Source organism: Mesoplodon bidens (genome assembly GCF_964165515.1).
Source record: "Mesoplodon bidens genome assembly, chromosome: 10".
Taxonomy (NCBI): domain Eukaryota; kingdom Metazoa; phylum Chordata; class Mammalia; order Artiodactyla; family Ziphiidae; genus Mesoplodon; species Mesoplodon bidens.
In genome coordinates, this window is record NC_138172.1 from 82431826 (window position 1) to 82452551 (window position 20726).

Below are 20726 nucleotides of genomic sequence, written 5' to 3' on the forward strand. Positions count from 1 at the left end.
AACTTCCCCACACACACACTCCCATGGGCTGGAATATAAATCTGATGGTGACTCAAGACAATATCCTGGGGACGATAGTGCAAAGAGACAGAGGAGCCTGGGTCCCTGACACTGTGTTGATGTCATACCAGCCCTGCCCACCTGCTCGGATTTTTACAAGAGAGAAATAAACTACCTTCAGAGTGGTGAGTATTAGAGACATTCTGGCTTCATCTCCTTTCAATCACATAGTAGGTTTGAACTTCCCCCATCCACTTGCTTTGGCCAATGAAATGTAACTGTAAGTGACATGGACTACTTCTAGATGGAAGCTTTATGAGCCAATGCAGTCTTCCTCGTGCTCTCTTTCCCTCTTTATGGCACGTTTGAGATGGTGGCTGCTCTATCAGCCCTGGGTGACACCAAAAGCAGAACCTTTGCTGACCCTCAGCAGATACGCAATGTGAGCAAAAAATAAACCTTTGTTGTTTTAATCCACTGCATTACCACTGCTGTAGGAAAAAAAAACACCACCCCAAATTTAGGGGCTTAAAAAATGATTTATTCTTTCTCATGATTCTTTGGGTTGGCCAGGCAGTTCTGGGCTGTGCTCACCCATGCAGCTACAGTCAGCTGAGGGCTGAGTTCAGTGGGAACAGGAGGACCCATGGTCTATCACCCATAGCCCCTCACAGCATGGCAGTCTCAGGACAGCATTCTAAGAAATCCAAAGCATAAGCTGCAAAGTCTCTTGAGGCCTGTCCTCAGAAGTCACATGACATCACTTCCACCATGTCCTATTGGTCACAGCCCAGATTTAAGGTTAGGGGAAACTACCTCTTGATGGGAGGAGTGGCAAAGTCACATTGCAAAGAGGCATGCACACCAGAATAGGAGAGATTTATGGCCATATTTTGCAAGGCACTATGGCAACCAAGACTGGGGGGTTGTCATCAGGACATAATGAATCCTCACCTGACTGAATACTTAAACTGCTGAATTTTGGGTGCCTCTTAAAGCTGCTGCTATGGACTGAATTGTATCCCCCCAAGATCTGTATGTTGAACACCTAACCCCCAACGTGACTATATTTGGAGATAGCGCAGCCTGTAAAGGGGTAATCAACCTTAAATGAGGTCATAAGGGTGGGGTCCTGATCTAACAGGCTAAGTGTCCTTTAAGAGATACCAGAGAGAGTTCTCTCCCTCCCTCTTTCTTCCTCTCTCCCTTCCCTCTCTCTCTCTCTCTCTCTCTCTCTCCACACATATAACATCCTTCCTGCCCCCATGCAGAGGATTGCCTACAAGCCAGGAAGAGAGCTCTTACCAGAAACTGACCACAATGGCACCTTGATCTCCTCCTTCCAGTCTCCAGAACTATGAGAAGATAAATTTCTGTTTAAGCCACCCAGTCTGTGGTGTGTTTTTTAAATTTATTTATTTATTTATTTATTTATTTATTTATTTTTGGCTGCGCTGGGTCTTCGTTGCTGCGCACAGGTTTTCTCTAGTTGTGGCAAGCGGGGGCTACTCTTCGTTGCTGTGAGTGGGCTTCTCATTTCAGTGGCTTCTCTTGTTGTGGAGCATGGGCTCTAGGCACACGGGCTTCAGTAGTTGTGGCACACAGGCTCGGTAGTTGTGGCTCACAGGCTCTAGAGGGCAGGCTCAGTAGTCGTGGCACACGAGCTTAGTTGCTCCGCGGCATGTGGGATCTTCCTGGACCAGGGCTTGAACCCGTGTCCCCTGCATTGGCAGGCAGATTCTTAACCACTGAACCACCAGGGAAGTCCCTTTTTTTTTTTTTAATGGCAGTCCAAGCAGAATAATATGTCCACCCAGCTCATATCTAATAGCTGCCTTGAAAAGAAAGGGCCTTTCTTTCATGATTTCTCCCAATATTGGATGAGTTAAATAAACTCTGCAGAGCATGTCAGAATCCACTCTCCCTTCTTTTTTTTTTTAAGGATTTTTTTGATGTGGACCATTTCTAAAGTCTTTATTGAATTTGCCACAATATAGCTTCTGTTTTATGTCTTGGTTTTTTGGGCGCGAGGTATGTGGGATCCCAACTTCCCGACCAGGGATCGAACCCACACCCCCTACATTGGAAGGCGAAGTCCTAACCACTGGACTGCCAGGGAAGTCCCTCCCTTCTTCCTTAAGTAGTAAAACTCTCAAGTTTTTTGCTGGACCCATGGAGTATGCTCTTGAGAAAGGGGTGTGCTTCTCAATTTTTCTTCTCCCCTTCCCACTGGCTGGCTGGAATACAGACAGACTGGTGGAAGCTGGAACAGCCACCCCAGACCACAAGGTGGAATTCATGTTGATAATGACAAACAATAAAGTCCCAGAAGCCCTGCTCCCCAGTCCTCTAGAGCTCTCATAAATGCCCCGGAATTCTTATGCTCAGACCATTTAAGCCATTGTTATTCTAGCCTTTGTTTTAGCAGCCAAACCTTTACCTAACTAATATTCTTAGCCAGAAATCAACATGGGAGCGGAAGGCAACACCCAGGGACATGTGTTTATCAGGGTATAATCTAAACTGCTGCAGGAGGGACTTCCCTGGTGATCCAGTGGGTAAGACTCCACGCTCCCAATGCAGGGGGCCTGGGTTCTATACCTGCTCCAGGAACTAGATCCCGCATGCATACCACAACTAAGAGTCTGCATGCTGCAACCAAAGATCCCGCATGCTGCAACTAAGACCTGGTACAGCCTAAATAAATAAATATTTTTTTAAAAAAAATAAACTGCTGCAGTAAAGAGAACTCAAAATATAGTGACTTAAATAAGACAGGGGACTTCCCTGGCGATCCAGTGGTTAAGACTTCACCTTCCAATGCAGGGGGTGTGGCTTCTATCCCTGGTTGGGGAGCTAAGATCCCACATGCCTCGCGGCCAAAATACCAAAACATAAAACAGAAGCAATATTGTAACAAATCCAATAAAGACTATAAAACTGGTCCACATCAAAAAAAACTTGGGGCTTCCCTGGTCGCGCAGTGGTTGAGAGTCCACCTGCCGATGCAGGGGACACAGGTTCGTGCCCCAGTCTGGGAAGATCCCACATGCCGCGGAGCGGCTAGGCCCGTGAGTCATGGCCGCTGAGTCTGCGCGTCTGGAGCCTGTGCTCCACAATGGGAGAGGCCACAACAGTGAGAGGCCCGCGTACCGCAAAAAAAAAAAAACCTGGCACATGCAACCTGTATTTTCACTCCAGATGAAAGGAAGAAGGTAAGTAATGCCTAAAATAACAGACCTTCCCTTCCTGCCAGCTTCTTCCCTCTTGTCCAAATTTCTTCTTATCAGTTCAAGGCTTCTAATATTTACTTCCAGGAGACCAATTCCAAAGAGAAGAAAGCAACATCCACATTCTGCAACTCATCTGCTATTCACAGGTTAGAAGAAGGAAATGATGGCATGATAGCCTCTCAGGATGCCTTACTGCTCCCATGGGGAGCTCAGCGCCTCGAAGCTGAAAATTTCATAGGAAAAGTGGTTGGTCATTAAGACAGGCAGAGCTACTGTAGTATAGTCTCTGCTTGGTCACAGTCTACTCCTTGTCCAGTCTGGACAGTTAGACATGGACTTGACCTCCCAGGATCTGCCACCCTCAACCTTCCATGGCAACTGCAGGGCTGAGTCCCATTTCCAGATCAACTCCCAGTTTGGGAAACTAGGCTGACCTGGCCTGGTTCAAAGCCTGCTGCTGAGGATTCAGTGTTACTCGACAAACCTCTCTGTGTTTGTAGTGGATCCATCCTTGCCCCACTCACATCCCTAGGGCCTCACCATTGGGTTGTGCCTTGGCCTTCCGATAGCAGCATCTCTATCTCTTTGCCTGAGGGTTTCTCCGGTGTCCTGTCCCACCTGTGCACAGAAAGCTGGAAATGCCAAAGAATTAAGGCTCCCTGAAAGCAGCCCTCAGGCTGTGACTGCATGGAATGGGTATATAAATATCCCAGCCTGCTCACTCCCACCACAGGATAACTCTGATATTTTGACTCCAGGGTTCCTGAGTGGGACTAATCTCCACTCCCCCGCAGTGCTAAGTTCCCCTGATAACACACACTTTATTGGCTGCCTTCCTTCCCTATCCCACTTTCCCACTCCCCTACCCATGTTTCCTGGGAGCGCTTCCCAAATGCACTACGTGTGCTTGAATCCTTGTCCTGGGGCTGCTTCTGGGGGAGGAAGATGTCATATTAACAGGAACGACTGTGCGCCAGACACTATTCTAAATCCTTTATATGTAGGAGCTCACTTAATCTTCAAATAAGCCTAAGACACAGGTCTTATCATTACCCCCACTTTACAGATGACGAAACTGAGGCATAGAAATGTTAAATGCCCCCCCACCCGATTCACACAGGTACTAAGTGGTAGAGTTGGATTCAAACCAAGACAGCGTGGCTCCTGGGTCTACACTCACGGCTCCTGTGCTTTAGTGCCTCTTCCTAACATCTTCTCTGCAATGGCTCTTCTGAGATCCCCAAACTTCCCTCAAGTCCCGGTTCCACCCCCGCTCCCTTGCACTGTGCCTTCCCCAGCCCTCTCTCCCCTAAGCGCTTGCCTCTTGCTGCCCCTTCTGCTGAAACACCTTCTCCATCCTTCTCAAAGCCCTCATCCTCCGAGGAGCTCTCTCAGGCCTCCAGATTCCTACGGCCCTGTCTACAGGCCGTACTGACTTCTAGTTATGTGTGTGCTTATCTCAACCTCTCCAGAGGAAGGATCCCAGGAGTTGTTGATACGATGAGCTCCATGGATAAGGTCAAGGCTGATGGTTATACCCTAGACTCCAGATTATGCCCAGCAAAACCTCCTCCCCAGCTCTATCCTCACTCCAAGTTCCTTTAGATCAGCAACAAAAGTGTCTTTTGTTTCTATTCCTTCCATTTCTTTTTGAATAAAAATATTTACTTTGGGTCAGACCCCACCCTCTTCTTCTAACACACCCTACTGTTAGAGCACTAGGTACACAGCCACCCCCATCCTACCATGCATCGACCTAGTTACTTTGAACCAATTGCCCAAATGTGACCTTGAGAAACCTTTTACATAAATCATCCTTAGAGCCTCAGAAAAGGGTTACGCCCAGCCCCTGACCCCTCCCCCATCCCCAGGGTCCTCCAGGCCTCTTGGGCCCAGAGGACACCCTACAAGGTCAGACTCTAGGTCGGGACACTAAACCTCCTCTCCTCACCCATCCATTGCACAAACAATGCCTGACAATTAAGCAAGCGGGGAGAGGGGACCTCCCAAGAAACAGAAAACCTGTCCCAGACCTCTATAAGGGGCCACATTTCCTTCAGATGAAACTTAGCCCCTGGGAACAGCAAGGCCTGGGCTCTGCCAGTGTGCCTGTCTGCCCACAATACAGCCCCTGCCTCACCCATGTCCATCCCACCCCTCTGGGGTCTTCCAGTCCTGGGGAGCCAGTGGTGCCAGTCATCCCCCCTCCCCCACTTCGTGCCGCCTACGGGAAGGCTGCCCTGTGTAGCCCAGGTGAGAGGGTGATCATGGCCCATGCAGTCAAGGGTCAGCTGGAAAAGGGCAAGGGGAGGGATGGCCCCTGGCTGTAACATCCCTGGCTCCTCTCTTATCAACACCACAATCCTCCCCCCTTGCCTGGACTGAGCTTTGGTGGCAGGGGAGACCTAACTGCAGTTCCTCTGTCTTTTCATTCAAAATGCCTCTCTAATGTTTTCCTCTGTATCCTGGAGTGTGGGGAGGATGATCCGTCTCCTTCCCTCCTCTGGATACCAGGTCCCTTCCACCAAAAGGGCAGTCCTGGGGTTGGAAGGTGGGCAGCCTCCTGCCCCCACCCCCCAGTGCTGCCCAGGGACAGGGAGAGAACTTTGCAGTGTAACAGGACAGACATTCACGCCTTGCTTTCCTGCCAGACTCAGATGAAATGTCGCAGCCGGGCAGAACTCCTCCTCCTCCCACCTTTGGCCCCTCCCCCAGGGTGGCGGAAGGAAGTCAGGCTTTGACTGAAGACAGCCTGGAATCTCAGGTTCAGCTTGGAGAATTTATTAGCTGTTTCATAACCTTACTCACCCTATTTTGTCACCTATCACACACAGCAGAATACACTGCCATTAAGAGTACCTCTGAGAATTAAGTTAGGACTAACAAAATGAGAGGATCTTCTCTCCTACAGGTGTGGAAGGGTGAGGTACAAAGACAGCCACTGCAGTATTCACTGTGACCAAGAGGAAATGTCTGAGACTAACTCATGTCCATACCAGAGGACTGACACACAGTATGTTGTGGTTTGGCAAATGGAAACTCTGCAGCCTCTGAAAGCTTAAGGCTTATCTGTACATACGAAGTGGAATGTCTCAGGATATTATATGTAATATAACATATATGTTTTAACTAAGTAGACATTCAAAACCGTGTGTATGGGATGCCACCTTGATTGCAAAAGGGGGGAAAAAGAGGATGTATGCTTTTTTTTTTTTTTTTTTTTTTGCAGTACGCGGGCCTCTCACTGTTGTGGCGTCTCCCGCTGCAGAGCACAGGCTCTGGACGCGCAGGCCCAGCGGCCACGGCTCACGGGCCCAGCTGCTCCGCGGCATGTGGGATCCTCCCAGACCGGGGCACGAACCAGCGTCCCCCGCATCGGCAGGCGGACTCCCAACCACTGCGCCACCAGGGAAGCCCCTATGCTCTTTATATGTGTGAAATTTCTCTGGAAGTTTCGACGGGAAAGTAGACAGGAAAGCTACCTCTGGGGAGAACTGGGGGCTGGAAAATGGGGCGTGGGGCAAGGAGAGAGTTTTTGTGTTTTTGTTTTTTTGGCTGCGTTGTGTCTTCGTTGATGTGCGCTGGCTTTCTCTAGTTGTGATGAGCGGGGGCTACTCTTCGTTGCGGTGCGAGGGCTTCTCATTGCGGTGGCTTCTCTTATTGCGGAGCATGGGCTCTAGATGCGCAGGCTTCAATAGTTGTGGCGCGTGGGCTCAGTAGTTGTGGCACACGGGCTCAGCAGTTGTGGTATGTGGGCTCAGTAGTTGTGGCGCAAGGGCTTAGTTGCTCCACGGCATTTGGGAATCTTCGCCGACCAGGGATCGAACCCGTGTCCTCTGTGTTGACAGGCGGACTCCCAACCACTGTGCCACCAGGGAAGTCCCCTGAGATGATTTCTTTTTTGGTCACACCGCGCGGCTCATGGGACCTTAGTTCCCCAACCAGGAATTGAACCCGGCAGTGACAGTGCCGAGCCTTAACCACTGGGAAACCAGGGAATTCCCAGAGATTTACTTTTCATTAAATCCCCTTTATTATTCTTTGAGCTTTCTGTTGGGTATGAATGATTCCTATTTAAATAGATGGAGGGAAACACAGGGAGGCCAGGAGAAAGCTCTGGAACCGGGCAGGAGGCTTCTGAGGGAGTTGGCACCTTCTGTGTCCTCAATCTGTGTCTCCAGTGGAAGCCCTGTAAAAGCCTTTTACAGGAAAAAGCGGCTTGAATATCTGCCTACATGTAACCAGGCAACAAAAGAAACACCCTGCTGGACTACTAACAGGAGAACCTGATGCAGTCTCTCTGCAGACTTTTCAAGTTTTATTTTGTAAAACTTCAAACATATGCAAAAGTAAAAAAAATAGTATAATGAACCTCCAGTGTGCCTATCACCCAGCTTCAACAATCATCAACCTACAGACAATCCTGGTTTATCTCTGAATACCCACCCAATCCTTCCGGGATTATTTTTAAACAAATCCAAGACATCATATTACAGTTTACCTGTAAATATACATCAGTATGTACCTCTATAAGATAAGGACAATTTTTTGAAAACACAATCATAATACAATTCTCACATTATTTAATATCAGCATTATGAAATCTATTTTTTTAATTTTTTTATTGTGGTAAAATACACATAACATAAAATTTACCATCTTAACCATTTTTAAGTGTGCAGCTCAGTGGTATTAAATACATTCATAATGTTGTGGCATCCACAATCTAAAGGGGTGGGGGCAGAGTTGGAAAGGAGAAGAGGTTTTGTATGTTATTGAAGGTAAGCTGGTATAAATTCAAATCGGAGTGTTATAACTTTAGGATATTAAAAGTAAGCCCCATGGTAACCACAAAGAAGATAGCTATAGAATATACACAAAAGGAAATGAGAATTTAAACAGTTCACTATGAAAAATCAACTAAACACAAAAGAAGACAGTAATGCAGGAAATGAGGGACGAAAAGTCAGAAAGCCTATAGAAAAGAAATAGCAAAATGGTAGGAGTACCCCTTACAGTACAATGGTGACACTGTGGGCTTTTTTTTTAACTTAAATATAGTTGACATAAAATATTATGTTAGTTTCAGGTGTACCACATACAAATAAATATTTAACATTTGCATACATTATGAAATGATCGCCACGATAAGTCTAGTAACCATCTGTCCCCATGCAAAGCTATTACAGTATTATTGACCATATTCCTTATGCTGTATATTACATCTGCACGGTGATACTGTTTTAAAATTCTTTTGATGTTAGGTGTGCAAACAGCAGTATTTACAGATTAATTGTTACGATATCTGGCATTTGCTTTAAAATTCTCTAGTGGGAGGGGGAGGCCAGATGAAGCAAGGTTGACAAGCTGTTGAAAACTATTGAAGCCAGGTGACGATACATGAGAGTTCTGTATACTATTCTCCCTACTTTTGTTATGTTTGAAATTTTCCACAATAAAAAGTTAAAAATAAAATATTTTTAAACACTCTTTGGCCATTAAGTGACTAAGATTAAACACAGAACTAAAAAGACCAGACAAGACCCTGGCACACAATAGGCACTGCCGAAAATATCGAATGAATGGCTGATAAATGTAACTCAGGGAACATAAGTGTTGAATCATCTTGCAAGTTACATTTACCACTGAAACTAGTAAATGAGCCATTCACACGTTAGTCTTTCGTGAGTTTTACTAGCATGAGTCTGTTCCCTGGGGACCAGGCATTCTGCGGACATTTTAAAAATCCCATTTCTGAGTTCATAAAGCCCTTTGGAAAATGACCACAGAAAAGTAAAACCACCCTGTCAGGGTCACCTGTTGTTGTTCTCCAGATGACATGCTACTGTCTTTCTATAAATTACCACAAAACCTACCTCATAAGGCTGCTGTACTAAGTGAGGGTAAAATGTACTAAATTAGCACCTAGCACAGCAACTGACAGGAAGCCGTCATGCAACATCAAGCCTGTAGCAGCCACTTCCGGTACCCTGCATCTCCTCGCCCACCTCTGTTTTCCACACTGGCTGAGGTGTGCAGTTCTTTGCAGCTCAGTTTCACCTTGTGCTAATCATCCCAACCTGGGCCTTCTCCGGTGCATCGATGCCCAAAGGGCACACACGAGTGGGAAAGGCAGGGAAACTAAGCCCCAGAGTCAACCTGCAATGAGTCGAAGAATGGAAATGGGGGGATAGATGCTCCTGCTTCATTGTCCTTCAGGTGGACAATTTCTGGGGACATTCTGTTTCTCTCCTCAGAAAGTTCCAGTGGAATCGAATCGCTGTCACTGTCCTAAGCTGGCTTTTCCTCCTTCATGATCTCACACTCCCTCACTTATGCTTTCGGGAATCATCTAAATTGACTGCCTACACCTCTATCTCAGGCTCTGCTTTCAGGGAACTCAAACTAAGACAGTCCCTTTCCTATCCTCCTCTCCCATATCCCATTGCCCTTCCTTCATGGGCTCCCCCACCAACACCCCAGTCACCCCTGGACTGTAACATTAACACAGAGAATTAAGATCCATCGATTTACTGGTCTCTCCACATTGCTGCAGCACAAACTGCTCAAGGGCAGGGACACTGGGATGTGCTTGGGATCCCTCTGTGTCCCCAAGGAGAGAGACATGTAAGCTAGTCAGCACTGCACTCGGCCATGGTAGTCATTGAAGCTGTTCACCGGTCTTGCCATTTTCTGCCTTCCAGGCACACAGTAGATGAATTTCTCAGTGCTCTTGCAGTTAGGCATAACCACAGAGCTTGCTTTCACCAACAAGGCGTGAACACAAGCCGAATGTGTTGTTTTCTACTGGCAGAAGTGGTCATTGCCAATGCAGTGTGACACTGCAGCGCCCTCTTCTGACAGAGCCTCCTTTAATCTGGACCCCGAGCGACTATGACCATCAGAGCCCCCCAGCACCACTCCACTGACCCAATAGGTAGCATTAGTGAGAAATAAGGACTTCCCTGGTGGTGCGGTTGGTAAGAATCCACCTGTCAATGCAGGGGACACGGGTTCCATCCGTGTTCCGGGAAGATCCCACATGCCACGGAGCAACTAAGCAGGTACACCACAACTACTGAAGCCCGTGCACCTAGAGCCCGTGCTCCACGACAAGAGAAGCCACCGCAGTGAGAAGCCTGCGCACCGCAACGAAGAGTAGCCCCCACTCGCCGCAACTAGAGAAAGCCCGCGCACAGCAACGAAGACACAACGCAGCCAAAGATAAATAAATTTTTTAAAAACATAGTTATCAAATAGATAACCAAAAAGGACCTACTGTAAAAATTAATTAATTAATTAATTAATTAAAAAAAAATTAGGGACCTCCCTGGTGGCACAGTGGTTGAGAATCCGCCTGCCAATGCAGGGGACACAGGTTCGAGCCCTGGTCCAGGAAGATCCCACATGCCGCGGAGCAACTAAGCCCCTGTGCTTCAGCTGCTGAGCCTGCATTCTGGAGCCTGTGAGCCACAACTACTGAAGCCTGTGCACCTAGAGCCCTGGAGCCCGTGCTCCTCAACAGGAGAGGCCACCACAATAAGAAGCCCATGAACCGCAACGAAGAGTAGCTCCACTCGCTGCAACTAGAGAAAGCCCACGCGCAGCAATGAAGACCCAATGCAGCCAAAACAAAAAAAATTAGGTTGTGTGAATTTCACCTCAATAACATAAAGGGTAGAGAAAAATAACCAATCGGCTGACAATCGGTGAGGCTTCCTTCAATTTTGTTGAAAGTTAAGAAAAAGTATCTGACTTGCAAAATGATGTCACTAGGTCACTCACTTTCTCAGTGAGATTTTGAAACTGTCCCTTTGGTGCCTGGCATTTTTACCCTCCTGGATTCCCCCTTGGGCCTTCTTTCTGTGGTAAGGAAGGGTTGGGCAAGGGGAGGAGAAAGGGATACTTACTCCTTCTCAGGGGCCCTCTCAGGCCCACCAGCGTCCCAACTCATATGGGAGTGTCAGATCTGAGAACGGTTCCCTTATATCAGGTCCACCTGACCCTTGGACAGTCCTCTCACATCAGAGATACACATGCCTAGTTTGAAGGCTGTAGCCCTGGAGGCAGTTACCCAGAGAAGAGTAAAAGAGGGCTCACAGCAGCATTGTGGTGATAACCACCAGTTTAAACAAAAAGAATGTCCATTGACAGGACAAGGGATTTATAAATTGCAGTGTAAGCATGCAACAGAAAGAAAGTGAATGAATTACAACAACACAGTCAACAAAATCATAATGTTGAGTAAAAAAGCCAGCCTCAGAAAAACACATGGAGTATGATTCCTATGATTCTATCCCTGTGAAGATCAAACAGACAAAACTGAACAGTATACTGTTTAGGAATACTTACAACATGCATAGATAGTGGAACTATGAAGGTAAACAAAGGAAGTGAACCTAAGGAATTCAGAGTGGAGCTCACTGTCCCAGGAGGGAGAAGGATGCAGTCATGGAGCACATGGGACATCTGAGGTCCTGGGAATTTATTTCATTTTGTGTGTGTGTGTGTGAATTATGATTTTTGTTTAATTTTATATTGGAGTATAGTTGATTTACAATGTAGTGTTGGTTTCAGGTGTACAGCACAGTGATTCAGCTCTAAGGGAATTTATTTCTTAAGCTGCGATCAGGTACCCAGGGGTTCTGTTACATTCATCCTTAACTATACATGTTCATTCTATACATGCTTCTATGTGTATAATATGTTCACAATAAATATTTTTAGGAGAGAGGATGAGTGTGAAGAGAGAGTGAAGAGGCTGAGTGAGGAACTCAGAACGATGGCTGTGCTGGGAAGAGGGGAGGAAGCTGGAGAGGGTCCAGGATGAAGAAGCAAGAGCCTCAGTTAAGAGACAGGGCCGCTTGCCGAGCGGGATGCCTGCAGAGAAGGGGATCCGGAGTGGGGTGGGGGACTCAGGAGAGAGGACAGGGTTGGAAGGGAGCTGGGGGAGGGGGAGGGGCCCTTCCAGGTGCACAAAGTGGCACCCAGAGCCCAGCTGAAGCGATGCACTGTGAGTGGTACCTTGGCTGGACAGGGAAGGAAGGGAGGGAGGGAGAGAGGGAGGAGGGCCTGAAAGAAAAGGAAAGACCTGGTGACTGGAGGTTCCCCTGGGGAAGCGAAGCAGGTAAACTCGCTGCCCTCTAGGAGGGAGCAATCTGAGGACTACTCAGAGAATGGTATGCTGGCATTTTAAATTTCAGAGAGGATGTAATTCCAGGTGCTGATATTCGCCACAGTATGATTCTTGGAAGAAAGTGGATGAGACGGAGTCAAGATAAAAGTTGTTGGAAGGAGGTCAAGAAGCTTTGAAGAAACCAGTAATAGAGGGATGGAGTCTGGGTGGGGGTGGGAGGGAGGCCTTTGACAATGTACCCTTTTATACTTTTTGAATTTTGAACCATACAAATGATTCTATGAAAACAAAAAGAAATTTTAATTGGGGTGTGGATTAGGTCATTTGCATGGACACTGGCAGGCCTGGAAGCCAGTTGCTCATGGCAACAAGCAGAGGCAGGGAGTAACAGAGGAGGACTCTTGAGGCTGGAAGGAAAGGGTGTTTGGCATGAAGTGGAAGAGTCCTGTTCCTGGGGTTGACAAGGAGCTAGGAGAATCCGCCATGGCCATCGTTTCCCCAGACCTAGTGCTGAGCAAAGGTGGGGTGGCGGAGGGAGGGAGGAGGGGAGGTGGGAGTGTGACTTGGAGGAGGGGGAAGATCATGAGCTGCAGGGAGAACTAAATTCCCTCTAAAGCAGGAGGGAGAGGGAAGAGTATATCAGGAGGCTGAGGCTGTGAGAGGGTTCCAAAGAGTGGAGGGAACAGGTTATTGGAGAAGGTGCCAGCATTGAGGAAAGGTCGAGGAATGGAGTACGCTGCAGGAGATGGATGGGAGTTTAGGAAAGGTGATTTTACAAATAGAGGGGACTGGTGTGGGCCTTTTGTTTTTATAGGGTTTCTTTTCTCAAGCTGTGAGCCCCTGTCACCATTGCCTGAACAGGCTGCCATTTTCACCAGGATTCCTACAGTGAGGGCAGAGCTGAGTGTGGGGCAAAGGAGAAAGGGGAAAAAGTTGGAGCTTTTGTTGTAACACAGGAAAGTCTTATCAGCCTATGGATTAAAAAACCCAGGCTGACTTCCCTCCTCCTTTCTCTTGGTTGCTCAAGGAATATAGTTATTTCAGTCTGGGCGAAGTACAATTGTAAAAGTAAACCCACTGCCAAAAATACCTTGAATGCCACAGGGAAATGTCTAAGCTTTCTTACTGCTTAGACATTTCCTACTAGGCCACTGCTGACCTCCATCAGTAACCAAGAGTGGTGCTCTAAGCCCTGAGTTCGCTAGTCCTTGACCTCTTCTCCCAAACATACACACAAAAATACATACACCTCTTTTCAGATTGAAATTTTGTGGACTGACAGGGCTGGAAGAGACTTCAGAGGACAAACCCTCCATTTCATTGAAGAGAATACTGAAACCTCTGGGGCCTTGAGGACTTCAAACCTGGACTAGAACCTAGATCTTCTGTTCCCTAGCTTTTTTTTTTTTTTTTTTGGCTGCATTGGGTCTTCGCTGCTGCACGCGGGCTTTCTCTAGTTGTGGTGAGCAGGGACTACTCTTCATTGCGGCGTGCGGGCTTCTCATTGCGGTGGCTCTCTTGTTGCAGAGCACGGGCTCTAGGCGCATGGGCTCAGTAGTTGCAGCACACAGGCCCTAGAGCGTGTGGGCTTCAGTAGTTGTGGAGCGTGGGCTCAGTAGTTGTGGCGCACGGGCTTAGTTGCTCCATGGCATGTGGGATCTTCCCGGACCAGGGCTTGAACCCATGCCCCCTGCATTGGCAGGCGGATTCTTAACCACTGCGCCATCATGGAAGTCCCCCTAGTTTTTTCTTGAATCCTTACTCAGATTTTATTTCTCAATCCCACTAAGAATCCTGAGTGTATCTGTTCTTGACACTACGCCAAGGCGTTTGGTACTGCCACCCAAGGACGGGAGGGCCTCTCCTTTTACCTTGGCAGAAGTTGGGGGCCAAAGGCCAGGGATCTAGACATCCCTGCATGGGGTATGTGGGAAAACAGCCCTACAACATCTCCCCACCAGACTGTACAGGAAAAGACAGCCTTGTGCACTACAGCTTGTTTCCATATAAAATGGCAACTGGGTGGGCTGGGTATTTGAAGGATTTACCAGCCGTCAACTCTACCTGCCACCTAGGACCACCTGTCTTAAACTCTAAACTGAGATAAGGACTCCTGTCCCATTCATACTCCCAGAAAGGAAAAGTAGCAAGAAGAGGACAGGATACAAAACTTTACAAACTTAAATTCTTACCTTGACAACTTTTTAAATTTCTGCTGTCACTGGAGGGTGAACAATTCTTCTGAGAAGTTTGGCAATGAGGGAAAGAAGAGATAAGATAGGGGAGCAGATTTTTAGTTAAAGTTCTTTTGAAATTTCAGTCTGTCCCCCAATTAGGCAAAGGAGAAGGGAGCTCTCATTGATTCAGCATCTACTATATGCCTGGCTCAGTTAAACTTCACATTAGCCCTGTGAGGAATCAGGGCCCCTCCAATTCAAAGATAAAGACTCTGTGATTCAGAGAATTAAGTAACTTGCCCAAGGGCCCTCTTTTCATAAGTAGTGGAATATGGCTTTGAGCCTAGGTGTTGTGTCCAACACAAATGCCTGACAACAAAGATATTTTTACAAAGAGGGCATTTTAGAATAGAGAGAACGAGGTGAAGGCCAAAAAAGTCAGAGAATTTAAAAGGGAAAGCCAAAGAGTAGAGGCACCATCTAAACACTGCCCCCACTCCCCTACCAAAGGGCATCCCCTGAGTTCAGGATTCAGTTTAAGTCAGGAACAAACTTTTTATGGGTGGATGCTGGCTGAACTGAAGAGGAATGACTTCAACAGTCTTTTATTGTATGACTTTTATTTGCAAAACATAACCCAGGACATAATTCATGCAATCAAGAAGTTTACAATCCAATGGGGAAACCAGATATTGAACACATTCCACCAAAGTTGATATGTAAGGAAAATGCTCTAGTCTCCTGGAGAATGTAACAAACAAATCCAGTTGGCAGGGAACAGGGGCTTCTTCACCTGGACTTGGTTGGGTGGGGAAGTGAGGGTAGGTATGAGAGGTGCAAGGAAGAGGGAGGGAAGGGAGCCACTCTTCAAGGCTGGTGATGAAGCCGTGGAGACTGCAGCTCAGTTTGGGAATGACAGAGAAAGAGAAGGCAAAGGTGCAGAGTTGAGGGAAAGTTTTGTTTAGGGCAGTGGAGCTCTGACCTTGTCAGTCTGGTGGAGGGGTCAGGGATGGGAAGGACGCTAATATAAATATCATACTAATATAAATATTCACATAATTAGAAGAATTAGTACTAGGTCTATTTATATAGTAGGGGTGAAATAGTCAAGGTCATCGACCTTACGAGGGCGTTTGCCTTGGCAAGAAATTGGGATCAATTCTGAGAATGGGGGGAAGAGGAGGATAGGTGTGATTTCATAAAATTTTGAGACAGAGGAGAGGAAGTTGAGGACACTGGATTGTTGGGCCTTGCAGAAAGTTAAAATATCTTTTAGGCCGGGAGTGCTGAGGTGGTTACTAGCTTCCACAGAAGAGTTGGAAAAATCTGGAAGTGTGGCTGGAGGAACTGTGAACGTAATCAACAGGGGATGCAGGCGTGAGCAACAGCAACCAACATCTCGATAGCCACGGGGTGGGCTGGGACCCCGGGAGGGGCGATGGCTGCAACTCCGGCCCCGCTCCGCACAGCTGGGCCAGAGCAGCACCACCCCCGCGAGCAGGTGTCAGCGCCGCCCGCGGGGAGCTAGGCAGGCGGGGAGCGCCGGGGGCGGCGGCGCGCACTGGGGACACAGGAGCAGGCTGCGCCGCGGGCAGCCGGGAGCGGGAGGCGGGCCCGAGAGAGCGGGCCTCCGCGCGGTATTTGGCACGCACGCGCAGACGGGCCGCGGGGCCCGGAGGCACAGAGGAGGGGGAGCCAGAAAGAGGGGGGTGCGGAACGTATTTCCGCTCTGGCGGACAAATAATACCGGCCAAAGGAGAGGCCAGGCCGTCCGGCCCTTTAACCGTGTCGGGGGGGGGGCTGGTGAAGAAAGGGGGGTCGGGAAAGGGGGAATCCTGCTCCTTTAATTCCCTCCCCTCTTCCTCCTCCCCGAGTTCTCGCCGACGCCGCCGCGCGCGGGGCCTGGAACACACGCCACGAGCCGCCCCCGCCCCTCCCCCCTTACGCCCACGCGGAGCCGGCCCCGCGCGCGCGCCCCGTGCACCCCCGCGCCTGCGCGCTGCCCAGGCCCTGCCCGTGTGTGGGGGCGCAGTCGGCCCCGGGGGGGGTGGGGGAAATAGGGGGGGAAAAAAACAGCGCGCGGAACCCGGCCAGGTGAGAGGCGCGTGCACTCAGGGTCGTGGGGCGGGGGGGGCGTGCCACGGAGTTCTGAACGTTGGGGGGGGCCGTGCACGATGCGTGCAGGCAGGAGGGGAAGACGTGAAAGGCGCGTGCAAACGTGCAAAGGGGGGTGGAGGAATGAGGCAGCGGGTAAAGGGGGCGGGGTGAGAAGAGGCTGCAACCGGGGCCACCCTAGAACCCAGGCCTCTGCTCCCGCTTCCGCCGGCCTTCCCCCGTGGGCGCGCGGGCTTGCCCCATCTTCGCGGACTGTCGGGCTGGGGGGTGTGGACGCCGCTGCCCCGCCCCCGGGAACCACGCCTCCCTCCTTTCGGAGGGACAGCGCCTCCCCGGGGGCTGGGGAAACTGAGGAAGAGGCTTGAAAACTGGATGATCTGATGCTGGGAGGGCCAGGCAAGAATGGGGGTGCGAGGCCTGGAGCCTTGGCCTAGGAAAGCCGGAGACCTTTGTCTCTGACCGGTTTCCTTCCCAACCAGGGTGGCCCACCCCCGCCACAATGGCCTCTGGGGTGGAAGTCCTGCGCTTCCAGCTGCCCGGCCACGAGGCCGCTACGCTGCGGAACATGAACCAGCTCCGCGCAGAGGAGCGGTTCTGCGACGTGACCATTGTGGCCGACAGCCTCAAGTTCCGCGGCCACAAGGTCATCTTGGCCGCCTGCTCGCCGTTCCTGCGGGACCAGTTCCTGCTGAATCCCAGCTCTGAGTTGCAGGTCTCCCTGATGCACAGTGCACGCATAGTGGCTGACCTGCTCCTTTCTTGCTATACGGGCGCCCTGGAATTCGCTGTCAGGGACATTGTTAACTACCTGACGGCCGCCTCCTACCTGCAGATGGAGCACGTGGTGGAGAAATGCCGGAATGCCCTCAGCCAGTTCATCGAGCCCAAGATAGGCCTCAAAGAGGATGGGGTCAGCGATGCCAGCCTTGTAAGCAGTGTCAGTGCCACCAAATCCCTCCTCCCTCCCGCCAGGACCCCGAAGCCAGCCCCCAAACCCCCACCTCCACCCCCTCTCCCCCCTCCACTCCTGCGGCCTGTGAAGCTGGAGTTCCCGCTGGATGAGGACCTAGAGCTGAAGGCCGAGGAAGAGGATGAGGATGAGGACGAGGACGTGTCTGACATCTGCATCGTCAAGGTGGAATCGGCCTTGGAGGTGGCACACCGGCTCAAACCTCCCGGAGGCCTGGGAGGAGGTCTGGGCATCGGAGGCTCTGTGGGCAGCCACCTTGGGGAGCTGGCCCAGAGCAGCGTGCCCCCCAGCACTGTGGCTCCACCGCAGGGCGTGGTGAAAGCCTGCTACAGCCTGTCCGAGGACGCAGAAGGGGAGGGCCTGCTGTTGATCCCAGGAGGCCGGGCCAGTGTGGGGGCCACCTCAGGCCTGGTGGAGGCAGCAGCGGTGGCCATGGCTGCCCGGGGGGCGGGGGGCAGCCTGGGGGCGGGGGGCAGTCGGGGACCCCTGCCCGGAGGCTTTTCCAGTGGCAATCCCCTAAAGAACATCAAGTGCACCAAGTGCCCGGAAGTGTTCCAGGGCGTGGAGAAGCTGGTCTTCCACATGCGGGCGCAGCACTTCATCTTCATGTGCCCGCGCTGCGGCAAGCAGTTCAACCACAGCAGCAACCTCAACCGCCACATGAACGTTCACCGCGGCGTCAAGTCGCACTCGTGTGGCATCTGCGGCAAGTGCTTCACACAGAAGTCCACGCTGCACGACCACCTCAACCTCCACTCGGGAGCGAGGCCCTATCGCTGTTCCTACTGCGATGTGCGCTTTGCTCACAAGCCTGCCATTAGGCGCCACCTCAAGGAGCAGCACGGCAAGACCACGGCCGAGAACGTGCTGGAGGCCAGCGTGGCTGAGATCAACGTCCTCATCCGCTAGCGCTAGCGTGGCAGGGGCTGGGTCCCTGGGCTGCGGGGGAAGGAGGCTCCTTGGTCCAGGAGAATAGGGGGGTGTGGGGGGCAGGGGCAGGCAGGTGCGGTGGGGAGCCTGAGCAGACACACACATCCTGAGGGAGGGGCCGGAGATTCCTTAGAAGACCCTGCCTCTTCAGAAGAAAAGGATGGACAGGGAGAGAGTTCTTTGAGAAGGCCAAGGGAATAGGGGGTCCCAAAGAAAGATTTTCTTCTCTTGGAGGTGCATGGATATGTGGAGGGAGGGAAAACGTCCTATGGGATGAGGAGGGAAAAAGACTGGAAAATATTTTATTCCTGGCTACGGCTGCCCAGGAAGAGGTTCTGGCATTTCTTGAGGTAGGGGGTGGGTGGGTGGGAATTGGGAGGGAATTTGGCAGGAGGCAGCTTACCTGCTCCTGCTTGGACTAGATCCTTGGGAGAGGGAGTGGTAGGGGGAAAGGATTATTGAATTCCGGAAAAGGAAGGGGGAGACCGTTCTTGCATGCTGGGGAAATGGGATGGGTACAAGGCTCACCAAAATTCTAGGGAGAACAAAGGAAGATGGCAGGTAAGAGAATATGGGGGTGAGCATCCTGGGTAGATACTGGGAAGGGGGGTACAATAGCAGGAGCTACGAATAGTGGTGGGGGTGGGGGGTAGGGCAGTGAGATGAGAGGCGGCAAGGAGGGCGGTTGTGGGGGAGGGAGAGGAGTAGAGACTTATACAGTATTTTTTAAGAAAACAACGTATTTTTTAGGATTTTTTCTGGAGTTTGGGGTTTTAGTTTTTCTGCTTTTGTTTTCCACAAAATAAAAAAAAACAACAACAACTTTTTTTTCTTTATACTCTATCTGGCAACTGCGTGTAAATGACTATCCCACCCTAGACCACCTCACCCTCTGATGCCATTTTCTAAGTACCCAGAGGACACAACTCATGCAGGTCTCATGCCTGAAGGAGCCGTGAGAGGGGAAGGGGAGTGTGACAAGTGGGCTCCTCTGGCCAGAGACCCTCCCAGTTCTGCATCCTCAACTCCTGGCAGATACCTCACAGCACAAGTGTTCCATGGTTGTTTGGCAGAGGTGTTAACAAATGACCTAATCTAGTTGAGGAGTTTGGTATCAGGGCTAGGGATGGGGTGTAGGTGTGATCATTGTACCCACCAAAATTGTAAGCTGGAGCCTGTGTTTGGCCGTTTTTGGTCTGGGGAACGGGTTCCTGTCCTGAAGAAAGATAAAAACCCCTGGGTTAAGATGCGGAGAAGACTACAATTCCCAGAAAGCTCTGGAATAGTTATTAACCGAAAAGAACTACAGTTCCCAGAAGGCCTTGAATTGGCCTCAGGTGCCCTATACCCTATCCACTTGCCTGTGTCAAATATCGCATGTGAAAAACAGATATTTTCCAGACTTTGACCAGATGTAATACCTAAAGAGATGGTACTCTAAATACTGCTCTCAAAGTTGTGTGTCCTGGTGTAATATCACTCATACTTCCACTGTCGGCTGGGCTATGACCAACGGAGTGCCTGCTATGCTTGTGAAGTGTTTGGCAAAAAAGTTTACTTATTAGAGTGTTACCAGACAGTAATGACTCGGGCCTCTGGGGGCTTACCTGGATCTCTAGTGCATGTGGTGGCGTGACATGTCTGGCATAAATGGAAGAGACATTTAGCCCCAGGTTTTCAAAAGGGATCGCTGCTCCAGGGGACATTTGAAACTGCATGCTAGAACCAGCCAAGAGTAAAGGTGTCCGCCGCGCGTCCCCATCGCCCCCTTCTTGCTCGTTAGAGAACCGAGGCCAAAATTGAGGCCGAATCTTCTATCTAGTGACCCAGAAGCTAGAAAGCAACCAGATGCGGGAGAAGCACACATGGGCAGGACTGGAAATACAGCCACTGCCGAGAGCCGGGAGGTTCAGTCGCTCCGCTAGTTACCTAAAGCCAGGTGGCAGATGGAGAAGCCACACCTGGACCCAGGCGTGCCTCGCCTTCGGTTCCCAGCTGAGCTGAGGCCAGGAATGGCAGGAATTCTCCCCCTGCAGCCCCCAGCTTAGAACAGGAACTGCCATCTCTGAGGCCGCTCTCGGGGGGAAAATGGCCAGAAAGTGCGTAGTGGCTCCTTTAAGGCTCCTCCTAAGCCCTCCCTCCTCGCCCACGTGACCCGGGGCGGC

The 20726-nt window shown here is 50.2% G+C and overlaps 1 protein-coding gene across 2 annotated transcripts; it reads left to right on the forward strand.

Annotated features, from left to right (window-relative positions):
* Positions 1-16378: 16378 nt before the first annotated feature.
* ZBTB12 (zinc finger and BTB domain containing 12) lies at positions 16379-18552 on the forward strand. 2 transcript variants are annotated; one of them, XM_081245689.1, is made up of 3 exons: positions 16379-16640; positions 17141-17373; positions 17494-18552. In XM_081245689.1, exons 2-3 carry the CDS (start codon positions 17161-17163, stop codon positions 18538-18540), a joined length of 1260 nt encoding a protein of 419 aa, XP_081101815.1. In that variant the 5' UTR covers positions 16379-16640; positions 17141-17160; the 3' UTR covers positions 18541-18552. The 2 variants fall into 2 exon arrangements, with proteins under 2 accessions (XP_081101815.1, XP_081101814.1); XM_081245688.1 differs by having other exon boundaries at positions 17141-18552.
* Positions 18553-20726: the final 2174 nt, after the last annotated feature.